The following is a 20,673-nucleotide window of genomic DNA, read 5'->3' as shown; positions in this document are numbered from 1 at the left end:
TTTGTAGAGACAAGATCTGGCTTTGTTGCCCAGACTGGTCTCAAACTCCTGGGCTCAAGCAGTCCTCCAACCTCAGGCTCTCAAAGTACTGGGATTACAAGCATGAGCCACTTTGCCCCACCTGACTTTTTTTTAAAGTCATAAATGGGTGTTGAATTTTGTCAGATACCTTTTCTGCATCAGTTATTATGATCATGTGTTTTTTTCTTCTTTAACCTGTTAATATGGTAGATTACCTTGATTAGCTTTCTAATGCTGAGCCAACATTGCATCCTTGGAATCAGTTCTACCTGGTCATAGTGTATAATTCTTTTTATTTATCATTGAATTCTGTTGGGTTATATTTTGATAAAGAATTTTATGTCTATATTTATGAGTAATACTGTTCTGTGGTTTTGTTTATGTACTATCTTTGTCAGGTTTTGTCATCAAGATAATTTTCCTACATTTATTGATGTGAAAAAATTATATAATTTTCTCATTTATTCTGTTAAAATAAAATGATTTTAAAATTGATTGATTTTTAAAATCTCAAACCAACTTTGCATTCCAGGAGTAAATACCTAAATCATCGTGATGTATATAGACTTTTACAATTTATTGCTGGTTTTATTTGTTAACATCTTGTGGAGGGTTTGAGGTCTATATTTGTGCAGGATGTTTATTTTTTCTTCCTGTAATTCCTTTGTGGAGAGGCTCTCCCATTAGGGTTGTGCTGGCCTTGTTGAACAGGTTTGGAAGTATTTCATTCTCCTGTATTTTCTGAAAGTTTATTTTCTTCCCTCTTTTTAACATTTAATAAACAACCACAAAAATTTAACTTTGTTTTTTTTTTTTTTTTGGAGACAGAGTCTCACACTTGTCCTGGCTAGAGTGCCGTGGCGTTAGCCTAGCTTACAGCAACCTCAAACTCCTGAGCTCAAGCAATCCTTCTGCCTCAGCCTCCTAAGTAGTTGGTACTACAGGCATGTGCCACCATGCCCGGCTGATTTTTTTCCATATATTTTTAGTTGGCCAATTAATTTCTTTCTATTTTTAGTAGAGACAGGGTCTCACTCTTGCTCAGGCTGGTCTTGAACTCCTGAGCTCAAATGATCTACCCACCTTGGCCTCCCAGAGTGCTAGGATTATAGGCGTGAGCCACCATGCCTGGCCTAACATTATTAAATATAACATTTGGGGGGAAGATAATGCTTGCTAGCAGTCTACATTGATATAATTAAAAAAAACCAAACAGGCTAGGTGCGGTGGCTCATGTCTATAATCCTAGCACTTTGGGAGGCCAAGATGGGAGGATTGCTTGAGGACAGAAGTGCAAGATCAGCATGAGCAACATGAGACACGGTTTCTACAAAAATAGGAAAAAAATCATCCAGGTGCGGTGGTGGCTGCCTATAGTTCCAGCTACTTGGGAGAAGGATGAGGCAGGAGGATCAATTGAGCCTAGGAGTTTGAGGTTGCTGTGAGCTAGACTGACACCATGACACTCTAGCCAGGGCAACAGAGTGAGACTCTGTCTCAAAAAAGTAAAGAAAAGAAATAGCCATGTTCTTCTTAAAATTAACTTACGTGAAATGAAATTCCTATTCATATTCCGTCTTATTCTTAATATATGTCTGATTATTTTTGTTTGGGCTAATCTACATCAAGATTTTAGCTGCCCCTTCCTCAAGGATGAGTACTGAATCCTTTTAATCTGCTTGGGTAAGGCCTCTATCCCTATGAAAATTGAGAAATGTTTTTTGGTTGTACTTGAAGCATTATTAAAGTATTTGGGTGAAAACAAAATCTAATAAGTTATCAATTATAATCCACATAATAAATTATAACCTACATAGTATGTGTGTTGACTGTTCCCAGCCTTCTTTGCCCCATGTCTTTATGGGGGACCAAGAACAGGAAGTAGAAGTGACGAAATCGTTGAGTATGTCAAGGAATCAAAGCCAAGAGAATTTTCAAGAATAGAGTGCAAGAAACATCCAGCCATGATTCAAGGATAGAAGTTAAGTTTAAATACAAAAAGGACCTTGCCTCACAGATCAAGTGTCAAATTGGCTGTCAGCATCTACACGATTCCAGCCTGGATATAGTGGATACTCTTTTCTAAAAGTTTTTATAAAATTGTCATTATTTCTGCCTAAAATGTTTTATAAAATTAATTAGTAAAGCCATCTGGGCCTGAAGTTTTCTTTGTTGGAAGGTGTTAAGCTATGTGATCAACATGTTTTTCTTCTAAATAGGCCTTGTTTCCTAGAGCAGTTTTACATTCAGGTTAAAATTGAGGCTGGGTGTGGTGGTTCACTTCTGTAATCCTAGCACTCTGGGAGGCCAAGGTGGGAGGATTGCTTGAGCCCAGGAATCCAAGACCAGCCTGAGCAAGAGCAAGACCCCATCTGTACTAAAAATAGAAAAATTAACCGGGTGTCATGGTGCATGCCTATATTCCCAGCTACTCAGGAGGCTGAGGCAGGAGGATCACTTGAGCCCAGGAGTTCGAGGCTGCAGTGAGCTACGATAATGCCACTGCACTCTACCCGGGTGACAAAGCAAGACTCTGTCTCAAAAAAAAAAAAAAGAAAAGAAAAGAAAATTGAACAGAAAGTACAGAAAATTTCTATATATCTCCCCCCACAGCCCCTTAAAATACGTGTTTCTACAGGGCTCCTCCATTCTTAACATCCCACACCAGACTGGTACGTTGTTATAAGTGATGAACCTATGTTGACACGTCATATCACCCAGAGTCCATAGTTTACATCAGGGTTCACTCTTGGTATTTGTACATTCTGTAGGTTTTGAAGTGACATGTATACACCATTGTATTAATAGTATCGTACAGAATAGTTTCACTGCCCTGAAATCCTGTGTTTTTCCTGTTCATCCGTCCCTTCCCCCAACCGCTGACTCCTTTTACCGTCTTCATAGTTTTACCTTTTCCAGAATGTCATATAGTTGGAATCATACAGTATCAAACCTTTTCAGATTGGTTTGTTTCACTTAGTAATTATACATTTAACGTTTCTCCATGTCTTTTCATGGCTTGATAGCTCTTTTCAGGGCTGAATAGCATTCCATTGTCTAGATGTAGCACAATTTATCCATCCACCTACTGAAGGACATCTCAGTTGCTTCGAAGTTTTGGCAGTCATGAATAAGCTGCTATAAACATTTGTATGCAGATTTTTGTGTAGACTTAAGTTTTCAGTTTATTTGGGAGAATATCAAAGAGTGTGATTGCTGGATCATGTAGTATGTTTAGTTTTGTAAGAAACTGCCAAACTGTCTTTCAGAGTAGCTGGGCCATTTTGCATTTCCACCAGCAGTGAATGGGGGGTTCCTGTTGTTCTGTGTCCTTTGGTCGTGTCAGTGTTTTGGATTTTGGCCATTCTAATAGGTGTGTAATTGCATCTCATTGTTTTAATTTGCATTTCCCTAATGAGATATGATGTGGAGCATCTTTTCAAATGCTTCCTTTCTGCATGGTGAAGTGTCTGTTGCCCATTTTTTAAGCAGGTTATTTTCTTATTGATGAGTTTTAAGACTTCTTGGTATATTTTGGATAACAGTCATTAATCAGATATGTCTTTAGCAAATATTTCCTTTTGATCTGTGGCTTGTCTCATGTTGACAAATTCAGTTTTTAAAATAGATATAAAGCTATTCAGATTTTCTATTTCTTGTATGAGTTTTGTAAATTTTGTCTTTCAAGGAATTTCCTCATTTTACCTAAGTTGTCAAATTTACTGGCATAAAATTATCTTTTTAGATTGGGTGCGGTGGCTCACGCCTATAATCCTAGCACTCTGAGAGGCCGAGGTGGGTGAATCGTCCAAGGTCAGGAGTTCAAAACCAGCCTGAGCAAGAGCGAGACCCCATCTCTACTAAAAAAAATAGAAATAAATTAATTGGTCAACTAAAAATATATAGAAAAAATTAGTCGGGCGTGGTGGTCCCTGCTACTCGGGAGGCTGAGGGAGGAGGAGTTTGAGGTTGCTGTGAGCTAGGCTGACAACACGGCACTCTAGCCCAGGCAACAAAGTGAGACTCTGTCTCAAAAAAAAAAAAAAAAAATTATCTTTTTAATGTCTGTGATGTTTACTTGTTCATTCTTGATATTGGTAATATGTGTTTCATCTTTTTTTTAATATTATTCTTATTCATGGACAAGGTTCTGGGGCCCCAAGAGAGGGGAGCCCCAGAAGTCACCCTATCTTTTTTTTCTTGATCAGTCTAGTGAGGGGTTTATCAACTTTGTTAATATTTTCAAAGCTAATTTTTGTTGTATTTTTCTTGTTTATTTTATTGATTTCTGCTTGATTTCGTTTCTGTTAACTTCAGATTAATTTGCTCCTTTTTTTCCCTACTAATTCTTAAGATGGAAGCTTCGAGTATTGGTTTTAAACCTTTCTTTTCTAATATGAACTTTTAAACCTATAAATTTCCCCTTTGCATACTGTATTAAGCCTATGCTACTACAAATATTGATATGTTGTGTTTTCATGTTGTCATTGAGTTTGAACTATTTTCCAACTTCCCTTCTGATTTCTTCTTTTACTGATAAGTTATTTGGGAATGTCTTGCTTAATTTCCAAATATCTAAGAATATTATAAATATCTAATATCAATTTCAAATTTAATTCTATTTTGGGCAGAGAATTGACTCTGTGATTTTAGTCCTTTGAAATTTATTCATACTTCTTTAAGACCAAGTATATGTTGGTGAACATTCCATGTGGACTTGAATGTATATTCTGTAGTTGTTAGATGTGGTGTTCTGTGGTGCCTTCAGTTGGCTTTGTTAAAAAAAAATTGTCCAGAATTTATCATTATCATCAGCAAAAGAGTCTGGTATGAGCTACTCTGGTATTACCAGTATTTTTTGGTAATATATATTATTTCTTACCAATATATACTCTATGAAAGCATTTTGATGGCAGATTTATTAACATACAATATAAATGAGTTATAGTTTGTGTGATTTGATGTCTGGTAAATATTATCTTTATCCAGTGCATGTGTTTTAAAACAATTACCAAATCTTTATATGTATTAATAAAGTTGTTTATTCATTAGTATTCAAACTCTTACTGAAAAAGTTTTAGTTTGACTTCTTTTTGTAGTTTAGTACCTCAGGTAAAGATGTAGCAGAATATGTCTTGTTAACCAACACTTGGTACAGAGCATGACATAATATTTGCTGAATTTAATTAAAGATTTGTCCATTCCTCAAGGTACCTATCTTCACGGTGGTCTCACTTCTGAAATATGGCTACAGATTGGCTCGGCAGTATTGTGTCCATCAACTGTGGAGAAAGCTTGGGTGTCTATCAGGGAAGAGTGTCAGCAGTAGATCAGGTCAGCCAGACCATTTCTCTCACCCGGCCTTTCCACAATGGAGTGAAGTGTCTTGTTCCAGAAGTCACCTTCAGGTGAGTGTCCTGACTCATTCTTCCAAATCCATCCTGGTGGTCTGTGGAGCTTGATTGGAGGTCTGATTGCCAGTATTCTCTTTCATCGGGCTGCTTTTGAGTAGAGTCTTGCCAGGTGTGAGGTTTTGCAGTCTTAGGCCTTAACTGTCCAGCTACTGTTCTCAGCAGAGACTTTGTGTTGTAATTAGCTTTCAGCCAGAGATTAAGATCTGGGAAACTTTTTTCTTATCTCTGTCTTGCATGCAATATTATATTATTTAAGTAGGTCAAATCAGAATAACCTTTGTTTAGTGGTTTTAGATTTTCTTCCTCAGTTTTATTTGTGCTTTCTCACATCTAAGTTCCTTATTAATTTTTTCCCCTGCATAAATATGTCTCTCTTTTTAGATTTGTATTATGATTTATCCCCAGAAACACATTGTAGCCAGTAGCTAAAGTCCTTAGTTATAGGAAAGTTTTTTTCTTAGTATTTGCCAACAGATCTCAAGTTCACTTGTGTCTGCATACCGCTCTTTTCATGAGATTGGCAGATAGCCTTCCATTCTTAGCTACCAAAAAAAAAAAAAAAAAAAGGCTGTCAAGTAAGAGCTTCCTTGATTTTTGGAGCAATTCAGTTCTTATACATACCCACACAGGACCTTTTTTGTGGGTATACCCATTCATTCTTACTGCTTACCTACTCTACAGTCTCAAGAAAAGAAGTATCATCATTTGAGCTCAGGAGCTCGAGACCTCGTCTCTACCAAAAATAGAAAAAATTAGCTGGGCATGGTGGCGCGTGCCTGTAGTCCTAGCAACCCAGGAGGCTGAGGCAAGAGGATCACTTGAGCCCAGTAGTTTGAGGTTGCTGTGAGCTAGACTGACACCATGGCACTATAGCCCAGGCAACAGAGTGAGACTCTGTCTCAAAAAAAAAAAAAAAAGAAAAAGAAAAGAAGGATCTCTTGTGTTCAAGACTAACCTTATGGCGTAGGCTTTAGGTGTTATCCTTTTGTACTTCCTTTCAGACCTTACTTCATCTCTTTTGTGTTTGCAGTTTCAATCTTTATACTGCTTTTCTCTTTGCATTTTAACATTCCCAGGCCTCCCACATGTTAAAAATAACCCTCTCCACTCGACCTTGCATTTGCCACTAAGTATTGCCCTTTCGTTTCTCTTCCCTTTACACCTACAGTGCTTTTCAGAACAAAATAGTCTGCCTTCACTCCCTTTTGTAGCTTCATTCTCTAGTCCCTTTTTACCCCACCATTATCTTTTTTATCTTTTTCTAACTTTATCATCTTGCTGAATTAGCTCTTATCAGGGTTACAGATGACCTTGTTCCCAAATTCAATGTCAGTGTCTCAATTCTAATCTTACTTGAATGCTTCCTGACTCTTAAAGTACTCTCTTCTCTTAGTACTCTTAGTTTCTCTGTTACCTCTTTGGGTTTTCTTTGCATATATTCCACATATTTCTCCATTCTTTTTTTTTTTTTTTTCCTACTCACCTGTTAAGATTGAATTAGGGTTCTTAGTTTGTATTCTCTAGACAATCTCATATGTACCATCTTACACATTAATGATACCTAAAATTTTTATCTTTAATTTAGACCCATTGTCTGAGCTCCAGTCATTTTAGTTATCTACTGGTCATTTCCAGTTGGATACCCCACAGGATATCTTTTTTTTTTTTTTTTTTTTTAAGACACAGGATCTCACTCTGTTTCCCAGGCTCGAATACAAGAGTTTGATTATAACTCACTGTAGCCTCAAGTACCTGGGCTCAAGGGATCCTCCCACCTCAGCCTCCTGTGCCTATGGGCATGTGCCACCATGCCTGGCTAATTAAAAAAATTTTTTTTGTGGAGACAAGAGTCTTGCTATGTTGCCCAGGTTGGTCTTCAGTGCTTAGCCTCAAGTGATCCTCCTGCCATGGCCTCCCAAAGTGCTGGGATTACAGGTGTGAGCCACTGCACCCAGCTGCCCACAAGATATCTTAAATTCAAAATTTTTGGAGCTGATCTTATTATGTGTATCTGCAGATTTCTTTCTGCAAAGGTCTACCAATTATTGATGACTAATACACCTTTCCCCCTAAATTAGAAACTTAGGAATCATAATAAACTCTTCTTTTTCTTTAATCCTCCTATTCAGTTAGTCACCAAATCCTATGGATTCTAAATATCTTTTGGTCCATTCTCCCTTCTTCCTTTTTGTTGTTACTTGCCCAGTCAGCCCCTCTTATTTCTTGCTTGGTCTCTTAACTGGTAACCCTGCCTCTGGTTTCTCCACTTTTCTTACAGCCACCAGAAAAATCCATTGTGCTCACGATCTGGCTCCTAGTTACCTCTGTAGCCTTACTTTCTTTTTTTGTTATTTTTTAAAATTTTAATGTCTACATGCAGACAGGCTGAGGCCAAGATAGCATCATCTGCAGTCTTACTTTCTGATGGCCCTCCACAAGCATCCTTTCCTTTAGTAACATTGTAACATCTGCAATTCCTCACATGGGCCACATTTTCCACATTTTCTCAATCTGAACCTCTGCCTGAGATGCCTTTCTCCCTATTCTTCTCCGCTTGGCCGACTCTTAGCCCCCTACCCCTGGCCAGACTTAGCTTAAGTATTGTATCCACCTCCACCAAACTAACTTAAATATTTTGTTTTGTTCTTTCTGATCCCTTGTGTATACCTCTGTCATAGCATTTAACTCTTTTAGTTGATTGTGTACTTTTCCACTCACCAGACTGAATTCTTTGTGGGTACATGTTGGTTTTCATTTCTGTATTCCCTATCCTAGCATAGGGCTTACTATATAGTAAGTAAGTATTATATGTTTGCCTATTGAATGGATGAGTGAAAAAGTGAAAAAAAAGCCATTAAATGTTCTAGAAATCTAAGATGGCAATATATCCCACAATCTATCTTAAATTCAAGATATCTTTTGTTTTGTTGTTAACAATAGTCTCTTTTTAAAGGTATTGGTCAATTGGATATTGGTGGCCTAGCCTTGTCTTTAAGTGCACAGCTGCCTTTCCTAGTTTTTGCCTCTCATGAAATGCAGTCCTGCAAAGGAGTAGCTGTTTGCTATTGATCCCATTTGGTTGTTTCTATCACTATTATAATTTTGAGACTTGGACTCATTTGTGTATTTCAGGGCAGGTGACATTACAGAATTAAAAATTCTGGAGATACCAGGTCCTGGAGACAACCAACATTTTGGAGACCTTCATCAGACAGAATTAGGCCCCTCTGGTGTTGGATACCAAATGGGTATCAATCAGAACGGCACGGGCAAGTTGGTGAAGAAGCCAGCCTCTTCCAGCAGTGCCCCTCAGAACATTCCTAAGAGGACAGATGTGAAGAATCAAGATGTTGCCATTTCCCCCCAGCAACAACAGTGCTCAAAGAGCTATGTGGACAGACATGTGGAATCCTTGGGTCAGTCCAAAGGTTTCCGCCGTCGGCACAACTCCTGTAAGTAGGGTCCAGTTGATATTTCTTCTTAAGCTCATTTTTCGGGGCTGTAAGCTCTTATCTACTACTGTTCTTTAAACAGTTCCTTTATTACTCTAATAAAAAAGGATGCTGGCAGAGCTTCACAAAAATATGGCATGGTTCTCTTATTCTAGGGCTAGTCCTTCAAGATGTTAAGGGAAAGGAAATAAGTTATTAGAGGTGCACATGAGCCTCCTGCCCTCCGCCACCACTTCACATCTTTCAGGAAAAGTCTGCACAGTTTGTTGAGACCAATAGTGATGTTTTAAATTCAGTCACTGATGATAGTAGTGATGTCTGAGTTGAACCCGAATTTGGGCTGTTCCGGGAATTCTTGTGTAACTTTCTTCCTTATGATTTGACTCTCCTCCTCAGTTAGAGAGGAGGACACTGGCTTTGTGATCTTTTATTTTCTGACAGACCAACAATTTAAAATTTGCTGTATTTACTGTGCCTACTGGCACAACATATTCACTAGAATAATGTTATAGCTCTGTTGTGTTCCTTAAATGAATACAAATGTTCTTTTAAAAAATTGCTTCTAAATGACAGATTATTGACAAAAATTTTTACTTAGATGGTTTTATATTCAGATAATGGCAGAATATTAGGAATTTTAAGTGAGCATTCATTAAGTCATATTAACTTATCAGCTAGAGTAATGCTATGGCATTACCTTCTAAAAAGCAGCATTTAAAGTGAGCTAGGTCTCTCTAAAACCCACATTCAGGGAGTTTATTACAAAAATTCCAGATACTGATTGCTGCCATTGTTACATCTCAAACTGTAGTCCCGGTGACATTGTAGTGAGGTTTTTGTGTGCCTTGTGAATTCTAGTTTGTGGTGTAACATCTGTGTCAGGCACTAACATTTTAAGGTTTGCAAATGCCTGATTCAAGTGAATAAATAATTGAAATTAAAGGTTTCTTTAAAAACTATTTCAAGGCCATTTTTATCAGTGCATGAGAAGCCACTATCAGAATTGTTGGTGACTAAAAACTTGAGACTGAAATTCAGCTGTTACTTGTTTTATGTCCTTAGAAAAACTGATAGAATGCTTGAATATAGAAAATGACTCTTTCTGTTTATACTTTAACCTTATCTGTTTTGCTTTATTCTCTTTAAAAAAAGTCATTTTTCTTTGCCAAAAGTTAACTTGTTAGAAGTGCAAATATTTAAGCAGTTTATAATCTTGCGTGCATTTGAAGATGACCCTTATTATCAGTTTATATTTTATTTGTCTTGCATGTTTTTTTACCTATTATTAACATCTTATGTTGTCCTGGTACGTTTGTTATAATTAGTGAATCAACATTGATACGTTGTTATAAAATAAAGTTCATATTTTATTCAGATTGCCATACTCTTTACCTGATGTCCTTGTTCTAGGGTCCATCCAGCATACCATGTTACATTTAGTATCACATCTCTGGTTGGCTCCCACAGTTTCTCAGACTTTCTTTGGTTTTGATGACCTAGATAATTTTGATGGGTACTGTTATTTTATAGAATGCTCCTCAGTTGGTATTGTCTGATATTTTTCTCATGATTAGACTGGGGTCATGTGTTTTTGAAAGGAAGACCACAGAGGTAAAGTATCATTTTTATCACATTGTATCAAAGGTATGTGCCATCACCATGGTTTATTTTTTTATTTTTTGAGATAGTCTCACTGTAGCATGCCCGGCTAATTTTTTCTATATATTTTTAGTTGGCCAATTAATTTCTTTCTATTTATAGTAGAGACGGGGTCTCACTCTTGCTCAGGCTGGTTTCGAACTTCTGACCTTGAGCAATCCACCCGCCTCAGCCTCCCAGAGTGCTAGGATTACAGGTGTGAGCCACTGCGGCCCATCACCATGGTTTATGACCTTGATCACTTGGCTGAGGTAGCATCAGATATTTCCTCAATAAAGTGACTGTTTCTTCTTCCTTTACATACTGTACTGTTTGGAAGGATGTCACTGTGTGCAGCTCATATCCAAGGAGTGAGGAATTATGTTCCCTTTCTCCTTGAGGGCACAGCATCAACATAAATTATTTAGAATTCTCCTGCACCAGAAAGTTATCTCTTCTCCCCTGTTTATTTATTTATTCATTTGTTTATTTATATTGGTGTGGACTTAGGGTTTAGGGTATTTATTTTATACTTTGGCTTATAATTCAATATTACTTTATTTTGGTACCCAAATTTTCTCAGCTTTGGTCTTTCATTGGGAGCTCTTTCTTTTGGCTCCATGTGCCAGGCTAGAATGCAGTAGTGTCATCATAGCTCACTGCAACCTCAAACTCCTGGACTCAGTTGATCCTCCTGCCTCAGCCTCCCGAGTAGCTGGGGCTACAGGCATGCACCACTGTGCTTGGCTAATTTTTTAATTTTTTTGTAGAGATGAAGTCTTGCTATGTTACTCAGGCTGGTCTCAAACTCCTGGCCTCAAGCAGTATTCCTGCTTTGGCCTCCTGAGTAGTTGGGACTACAGGTTGTACTTGAGTCCTTTTTTTTTGAGGCAGAATCTGGCTCTGTTGCCTAGACTAGAGTGCTGTGGTGTTAGCCTAGCTCACAGCAACCTTAAACTCCCGGGCTCAAGTGATCCTTCTGCCTCAGCCTCCCAACTAGCTGGGACTACAGGTGCTCACTACCACATCCAGCTACTTTTTTGTTTCTATTTTTAGTTGCCCAGCTAATTTTTTCTAGTTTTTAGTAGAGATGAGGTCTTGCTCGTAGTCAGGCTGGTCTTGAATTCCTGACCTCAAGTGATCCTCCCACCTCAGCCTCCCAGAGTGCTAGGATTACAGGCTTGGGCCACTATGCCTGGCTTGTACTTGAGTCTTATCTTGTATATTTTCTGCCCTAGCCCTAAAATCAGCCATGTCTCCAAGGAGCCCTGTTTCCTTTTATTGGAGATTGGTATTAGAAACCCAGATCTGGGCACACTTGGTGTGCTGATTGCTACTGGGTGTCACCCTTATAGCTGACAGCAAGAAAATATATGTGTGTATCCTTTTTTTTTTTTTTTTTTGAGACAGAGTCTCCCTTTGTTGCCCAGGCTAGAGTGAGTGCCGTAGCATCAGCCTAGCTCACAGCAACCTCAGACTCAGACTCCTGGGCTCAAGTGCTGGGACTACAGGCAAGAGCCACCATGCTTGGCTTTTTTCTATATATATTAGTTGGCCAATTAATTTCTTTCTATTTATAGTAGAGATGGGGTCTCGCTCTTGCTCAGGCTGGTTTCGAACTCTTGACCTTGAGCAATCCACCCGCCTCAGCCTCCCAGAGTGCTAGGATTACAGGCGTGAGCCACCACACCCAGCCTATGTGTGTATACTTAACCAGTATATATACACATATCTGTAAATATTTCTGTATGTAACCATGTATACTGTACTATACTAAATATGAGTTCATACTAATATCTCGAACTTTAATCCATTACCACATGGATCATTTTAGCTTTCTCCTTTTGCTTATCTGTAACCTCCCACTCCAACAGTGAGAAACCTGTCTCCCACCATCTGTCATCCATTTTTTAAAAGTTTTTTTAAGAGACAGGTTCTTGCTCTGTCACCCAGACTGGAGTGCAATGGTATGATCATAGCTCACTTCAGCCTCAGACACCTGTGCTCAAGGGATCCTCCTATCTCAGTCTCCTGAGTAGCTGGGACCACAGGCATATACCACCATGCCTGGCTAATTATTTTATTGTTTATAGAGATGGGGTCTTACTGTGTTGCCCAGGCTGTCTCAAGCAATCATCCTACCTTGGCATCCCAAAGTGCTGGGATTCCAAGTGTGAGCCATCATGCCTGGCCTGTCATCCATTTATATAATTATTCAGTTCCAGTATACATATGTAGTGATATCAGAATTATTTACCTATATCCCCCACCCCCATGGTAGACTATCAAACAGCATACAATGCTTATGCACAGTTCCTTTGGCCTTTCATCTTATAGACTCCATTTCCAGAGTTACTTAGGTCTCCCACCCACTTCAGTGACTTGTTTCATATATTTGTAATACAGTTAAATTGTTTTGCCATATTCTGTATCCATCGTGCAATTCCCCTAACTTCCTAAATGATTTTTTAAAATTCACATACATTAAGGTTCACTCTTTGTGCTGTTAAGTTCAGTGAGTTTTGACAAATATGTAGTGTCATGTATCTGTCATTACAATATTATTCAGAACAGTTTCACTGTCCGAAATATCTTCTGTGCTTTACCTGTTCAACTCTCTCTCTCTGTCCCGGCCCGCGGGACCTTCTGTTACTCGCGGGGGCGAGGGGGACCGTGCCTGAAAGAGATGGGCGAGAGAAAGAAACGAGACCAAGCAAATGGTTGTCAAGGTCTACTTTACTTGGATTTTTAGTAGGTTTTATAAGCATACAGAAACAAGGAAGTAGAAACAAAAAAATAGAGTGGCGACGATGAGGCTTGGGTCTGGGTTAATCAGCCCCAATCATCGTCTTATCGGTATCCTGTTTTTGACTGGTTACTCATCTCCAACCTGGCAGGTGGTCGGGAACAATTGCAGTTAGCACTCCTTGGAGCATCCCGTGGTCAGCACGTCATGGACTGCATTCTTCTCGGAGCTATAGCTGGAATTTTCCAGGGCGAAGTCCGTGCGTAGGACGAGTCATAGGGGAGTTGAGGGTCTTTGAGGGTCCTTGCCTCTAACATCTCTCTCCTCGAGGACTCCCTACTCCCTCCTGGCAACTGCTGATCTTTTAATCATCTGTGTAGTTTTGCCCTTTCCTGAATGTCACATAATTAAAATCATACTATAGTATATATCCTTTTCAGACTGACTTCTTTCACTTAGATATATACGCTTAAGATTCTTTCATGTCTTTTGTGGCTTCATAGCTCCTTTCTTTTTATTGTTGGATAGTATTCCATTGTATGAGTGTATCAGTTTGTTTATTTATCTATTAAAGGATATCTTAGTTGCTTCTAGCTTTTGGTGATTATGAATAAAGCTGCTATAAACATTTGTGTGCAGGTTTTTGTGTAACATAATTTTCAGATCAGTTGTGAAAGTACCAAGGAGAGCAATTGCTGGATGTTTTGGTAAGACTATTAGTTTGTTTCTGTTTTTTTGTTCTCATTAACCAGTTATAGTAACTCTTTTGAAAGAAGGCAGGTAACTTCAAAATGAGTAATTTATTATACTTGACCTTTAACAAGTCATTCTGATATGTTAAAAAGTGGGTTTATTCTCATTCTGCAAAATACACCCTATGTGGTACTTACTCTGCTTTTGCTGTTTGGTCAATTTCCGTTTCCTAGATTGTTAACTGTACATAAATAAGGTAAAGGGATCATGGGGTAGTAAAATGTTATTCTCTTTTAGGGAATTTCTTTTGATTCCATGTCATTGTGGAAAATGTCTGTGACCTGGGAATTTGATGATGAGATGTGGCTTAGAATTGGTTTCTGATAGATGGTAGAATTACATTCATTTATCTGCTCAATGAGTCCTGTAAGATAAGTAGAAAGGTCTGCCTTAGAATTTTCTCTGATACATACACATTAATGTTAAGACTGGTAGATAGAGGGAACTGTAGGAATATAATCTCTTTTCAGTTCTGGCTGTTCAGTGTCCTTTCAAGATTGGCAGTGAGGAGTTGAGGGATTTGTTGGTTCTAGTTATTTAATCCAACATTGATGAGAGATTTAGCTCAAGCAGATTTTAATCTCTTCACTTGGCTTGGAGGTGGGAGTGGGTTTAAAGTATAGTTTGTATTACTACTCATTTGTCAAGTAGATGAATGGAACATCAGTCCCCGGGAGCAGATGGAAAGCAATTAAGTCTTGTTAAGAATACAGGTCTTTGTTTGGGTACAATTCATATTGGTGAAATCTCATGTCAGAGCTAAAAATGGTGACCATGAGGGGCAGATGAAATCTACCCTTCTCTGAAATTTCAGTGTATAAACTTGAGTGTAATCACTGGCTACAAGGAGTTAAATAAAAATTTAATGTTGAGTTAAGGCTCTTTTGCCTATAGATCATGAAAGTATATAGCTGGCCTTTAGCTCATTTATATATAGGTAGTGGTGGTCTCATAGGCAAGACATTGCTTCTGGTAGGTACTGATTTTCCTTTGTTTCTAGAGGTGGAGAGAAATGAGGAAGTGGAATTGAACTTTTTTAATTGAAAAATGTTGGGTATTATCTTGTTACAGTATGGTTGGGCTTTAATAGTCCAGTGTAACAATGATCCTACCATCTGAGGTCAAAAGTTATTTATAGGCCGGGCGCTGTGGCTCACGCCTGTAATCCTAGCTCTTGGGAGGCCGAGGCGGGCGGATTGCTCAAGGTCAGGAGTTCAAAACCAGCCTGAGCAAGAGTGAGACCCCGTCTCTACTATAAATAGAAAGAAATTAATTGGCCAACTAATATATATATATAAAAAAAAAATTAGCCGGGCATGGTGGCTCATGCCTGTAGTCCCAGCTACTCGGGAGGCTGAGGCAGAAGGATCACTCGAGCCCAGGAGTTTGAGGTTGCTGTGAGCTAGGCTGACGCCACGGCACTCACTCTAGCCTGGGCAACAAAGCGAGACTCTGTCTCAAAAAAAAAAAAAAAAAAAAAAAAAAAAAAGTTATTTATTTATTTAGAGACAGAGTCTTGCTCTATTGCCTGGGCTAGAGTGCTGTGGCGTCAGCCTAGCTCACAGCAACCTCAAACTCCTGGGCTCAAGCAATCCTACTGCCTCAGCCTCCCAAGTAGCTGGGACTACAGACGTGTGCCACCATGCCTCGCTAATTTTTTCTCTTTTTTAAAATTTTTTTATTTTTAGAAACTCATGTTTATTTTCCATCAACCTTATTTCCATTTTTAAGAATTTGTAGAAGAACTTAAGACCACTCAGGGGTTGTTCCCACCCATTCAGTGGCCTGAGCAGTGGGAGCTGCAGACCAGTCGTCCGTGGCAGGCTGAGCGCTCCAGTCTTCAGTGGGGAACTGCCGAATAGGCACAGAGGGCAGCTGCACACCTTCAGACCAGTATGCAGCCTCGGGCTGAGTAGCAGTAAACTCAGGAGCCGGAGCTGTCCATTCACCCTGAAATTCCTCTTTGGTCACAGCTTTCTCGGTGGCAGCTTGCTCTTCCTTTTCAATCTCTTCAGGATCTCTGTAGAAGTAGAGGTCAGACATGACCTCCTACGGGTATTCACGGGAGATGGTACCACGCATGCGGAGAACTTTCCAGGCCAGCATCCACCACATCAGACCCACAGAGTGAGCCCCGTTGTTGTTGCATGGGATGGCAATGTCCACGTAACGCAGAGGAGAATCTGTGTTACACAGAACAGTGGTGGGCAGGTTAACATAAGACGCCTCTGTGAGAGGCCGGTGGTCAGCCCTGGGGTCAGTAACCACCAGAAGACGCGGCTCCCGGAACGCTGCCTGGATCTGGCCAGTGAAGGTTCCAGGAGTGAAGCGGCCAGCAATAGGAGTGGCTCCAGTGGCAGCAGCAAACTTCAGCACAGCTCGCTGGCCAGTGTTCCTGGAGGATGTGGCACTGACATCAGCAGGGTTTTCAATGGCAACAGTGGCACGAGCTGCCAACAGAAGCTTCTCCCAGGTCCTCTTCAGATTTATGATGTAGATGCCATCAGTTTTCCTTTTGTAGATGTACTGTTCCATTTGGAAGTCAAGGTTGGTGCCACCTAAGTGGGTTCCTGCTGCAAGGAATTTGAGGACATCCTCCTTCTTCATTTGCAGGACATCAAGGGCTCTGGACATTGTGAAAGTTTCCGTTTAAGTTACGACGGGAATCCAGAACAATGCCATATGGGCCCCTTCCGTGGGTAGCGTGGAAAAAGCAATTTTTTCTCTTTTTTAGTTGTCTGGCTAGTTTCTTTTTATATTTAGTAGAGGCAGGGTTTCGCTTTTGTTCAGGCTGGTCTCAAACTCCTGAGCTCAGGCTATCCTCTTGCCTTGACCTCCCAGATTGCTAGGATTACAGGTGTGAGCCACCACTTCCAGCCCAGAAGTTATATTTTGGCAAGTTTTTTGGGAGCACTGAGGTCCTTTTGACTTCTTTTTTATTTTATTTTTTTATTTTTAGTAGAGACAGGGTCTCACTTTTGCTCAGGCTGGTTTCGAACTCCTGACCCTGAGTGATCCTCCCACTTTGGCCTCCCTTTTGACTTCTTAACCTCCTTGAATGTGCTTCATATATCTTAACAGACTTTAAAACCCAGGGCCTAGAATTTAGGAGTTGAAAAGAAGATCCCAGATATTCTCAGGCACCTTCTCATGAGGCCCATTGAATCTGTCACTAAAACATTTGCAATTTGACCTTCACGTACCCTTTAGCATGTTAAGTGCAGGACAAAGTTCCCCTTTACAGTCTGTGTGTGACAAAAACTAATAAATAGTGGCACTGAGGATTACACAATGGGTTTGTTACAAATTATCCTGGCCAAAGGGCCTTCGTGCTAAAGGCTGGCAAAAAAATGGCACAGGAAGGCGGCCAACCTCTAGTCTTAACACATACTTGGCCCCTGTAGTTGAAAGATAAAGAAATCTGGGAAAGACTGTTTATCTCTTCCTAGGGAAGTACTTTTCTCTCCCAGGGGCCAAAGGCCTATTTAATGCAGAGCTAAGGCCCTTTGGGCTAAGTAAGCCAAGTATTGCAACAGCTTATTCACCCAGAACTTACTAATATTTGTGTTAAAGTATGACAAAAGGGAAGAATAAGAGACAACTGAGCATATTAGCCTGCCTTTCATTTATTTTGTATTCTCTTGCTAATCTGTGGTGTCAGTACTTTGTCTTAGAAATGTTTCTCACTCTCTGCTTTCCTGAGTGTTTGGAACATAGCTAATCCTTAGTGTATATTTCTCAAATGAATGAATAGAAGATCCTGTGTTCAGAAGAACACCAGAAAATACCTGAGACCTTCTAAAAACACAGCTCTGTTTTTGGTTGCAAGTTATATTTGTAGAGTCATACAGCAGAGCCAACAGTGGCAATGACCAGTGCCCAGCATCATAAGGGCAGATTTAGAGCATCTCCCTCTGTGAATCCTGTTAGTCTTTATAGTGGGGTACTTTGTCAGAGTGCTGAGAAAGAGCTTTACAGTTCTTTTTCTTTGCTTTTTTACTTTGTTTTTCATTATCTGGCATAATATGAAATGGGTACCATTTATTAGCCATTTCTTTAAAAAATCTGAGCCGAAAGTTTTGTTTCCACACTGTACTCTATCCCCCCAAATACAGGTTGAGTATCCCTTATCCAGAATGCTTGGGACCAGGAGTGTCTTGATTTTGGAATTTTTCAGATTTTGGAATATTTGCAGAATACATACTGGTTTGAGCATCCCTAATCTGAAAATCTGAAATCCAAAATGCTCCAGTGAACATTTTTTTGAGCATCATGTCAGCACTCAAAAATTTTTGAATTTTAGAGCTTTTTGGATTAGGTATGCTGAACCTGTGCTTCTGAACACTTTCATAGTAATATTTTAATATTTTGATATGATATTTAATATTTTAATATGAAAGTATTCAGAAGCACAGGTTCAGCATGGTTTAGGTTTAGTGATAATAAACACTGGGCTAGTTGTTAGAGAAGCAACTGATGATTTTTGCATAAAGCAGACTTTAGCACTAGATTACTGGCCTTATACCAGTGTCTTTGGGATTTCTGAACTATCTATAGAGTTTTGGGATCTTTGAAGTCTTGGTTCTTTTCTATTTTCTTCTACAACTTTTTCTGTGCCTCTGCCTGTTCCTCTTTAACAATGTCTATATCCCTTTTCCTCTGAGCTTTATTGTTGGTCTGTTGTCTGGTTTCTGGAGCTCAGGGTTTCATCTGAACCGGAATGATTTCCCATTTTGTTTCTTTTACCCTGTCTTCTCTTTCAGTGATCAGTTGCTTATCTTCATCTGTCATCATGATAGTTCCCGGATAGTTCATTGTTGGTTTACATTGGACATGACTGAACTTTTTTCCTCTGAAGCCCTTGCCTCATACTCCCCCTCATTTTATTGTCAACAACTTCATCTTCCTGTTGTGTTTCAGTCACGCAACAAACTGGCATAATTTTTGATGACTCCCTTTCTGTCTTGTAGTTAATCTCAAATTGCCCTTTCTGTTACAACCTCTTTTTAAACTTTTAACTTTCATTTGTCTAGTGTTTATTTTTTGTTTTGTTTTGCTTATTTTATTTGGCTATTTTTATTTATTGAGAGATTTGTGTATTTATGCTTGCCAGGCATACTATTGGGTGACAGGTATGAATGATGTCATTCCTGCCCTCTGTTGTCTTATAAGCTCCTTGGGGAGTTAGAATGAGAACATAGATTAACTACAGAATGAAGTAGATAGCATAGCGTAAGTGCTACGTCATTGGTACTCACATTGTCATAAGTAGTCAGATGGGAGTGATTTTTCAGCAGCAGTAGGCAAAGAGTATGTTTCGGCTGAGTCTGTAACAGCAAAAATGAGAAATAGCTTAAAAGTTCATCAGTAGGGATAATCTTTTGTATGGTATAATTTATACAGCCATAAAAAAGTAAGATACAGTATTTGCAGAATTCTTTTATGAAATGGGAAGAATCTCCTAAACAAGAAAGTAGGATATAAAACTTCATAAGATGGATGCAAAATTTTTACCAAAAGGAAATACATAAAATGTCATGTGAATATTTGTACTTTTCTATATATTTTGTGCATTGTCTATTATGAACATCTTTTAAAAGTTATTTTTTAAAAGGAATACTTATTTTCTATTGCCTTTGAATTTCTTCTTTTACTGTTGTGCTATACTGAATGTCATTTGATTTTTGCCTTGTGTGCTCATTTTCTAGACATGATACTCTCTGTACTTTTAACTTTGCCTAGGTCTATCAGAGCTACATGGTTTTCCTACTCTTATTTCCATGTGTTTTTTTTTTTTTTTTTTTTTTGAGACAGAGTCTCGCTTTGTTGCCCAGGCTAGAGTGAGTGCCGTGGCGTCAGCCTAGCTCACAGCAACCTCAAACTCCTGGGCTCGAGTGATCCTTCTGCCTCAGCCTCCCGGGTAGCTGGGACTACAGGCATGCGCCACCATGCCCGGCTAATTTTTTTTTTATATATATATCAGTTGGCCAATTAATTTCTTTCTATTTATAGTAGAGACGGGGTCTCGCTCTTGCTCAGGCTGGTTTTGAACTCCTGACCTTGAGCAATCCGCCCGCCTCGGCCTCCCAAGAGCTAGGATTACAGGCGTGAGCCACAGCGCCCGGCCTATTTCCATGTTTTTATATGTGGAAACAGTATAGAATTTGGAAATTTACAGATTAAAGTTCAGATCCTAACTCGGTATAAATCTGGAGCAAGCTACTTCACCTTTCACTCTTAGTTTCCTCATTTGTAGAAGGGTAATTTTAATCAGGTTGTTCAGAAGAAAAATCGAAATAATATGTATATCAAAGCCTAAGATGGTGTTAGCTACATAGGTTCTGCAGGATTACAAATGATGGGAATCTTGACTATCTTTCTTCTTTTCTTCCTAAACTAGTAAATGACTCTAGACAATAATAACCATCTTAAAGTATCTTCATGCTTCCCTAATACCTTATAATACCACAAGGTATTATAAGAATTAAGTAATCTTTGTGGAAAAGCTCATGGTAATTATTAAAAGTACAATTGTATACTAGCTAGATTATATCAGGATGCTCTGGCTGTGAATTAATAGAAAATCCTACTCAGTGGCTTAAATAATAAAGAAATTACAGCACAGTAAGTCCAGAGGTTATCATTTGTA

General features: G+C 39.1%; 1 protein-coding gene and 1 pseudogene across 4 annotated transcripts in view; one reads left to right on the top strand and one right to left on the bottom strand.

Annotated features, from left to right (window-relative positions):
* EDC3 (enhancer of mRNA decapping 3) overlaps positions 1-20,673 on the top strand; it is a 70,488-nt gene that overhangs the window by 15,304 nt on the left and 34,511 nt on the right. For all 4 annotated transcript variants that reach the window (XM_076004551.1, XM_076004549.1, XM_076004550.1 and 1 more), the window contains exons 3-4: positions 5,232-5,429; positions 8,568-8,887. In XM_076004551.1, coding sequence (XP_075860666.1) covers positions 5,266-5,429; positions 8,568-8,887 — 484 coding nt within the window. In that variant the 5' untranslated portion in view covers positions 5,232-5,265. The remainder of the gene's footprint in view (positions 1-5,231; positions 5,430-8,567; positions 8,888-20,673) is intronic.
* On the bottom strand, positions 15,756-16,658 carry LOC105854868 (small ribosomal subunit protein uS2-like; annotated as a pseudogene).

This window comes from Microcebus murinus, chromosome 6, assembly GCF_040939455.1.
Source record: "Microcebus murinus isolate Inina chromosome 6, M.murinus_Inina_mat1.0, whole genome shotgun sequence".
Lineage (NCBI taxonomy): Eukaryota > Metazoa > Chordata > Mammalia > Primates > Cheirogaleidae > Microcebus > Microcebus murinus.
This window is presented reverse-complemented; position numbering and strand designations above follow the sequence as displayed.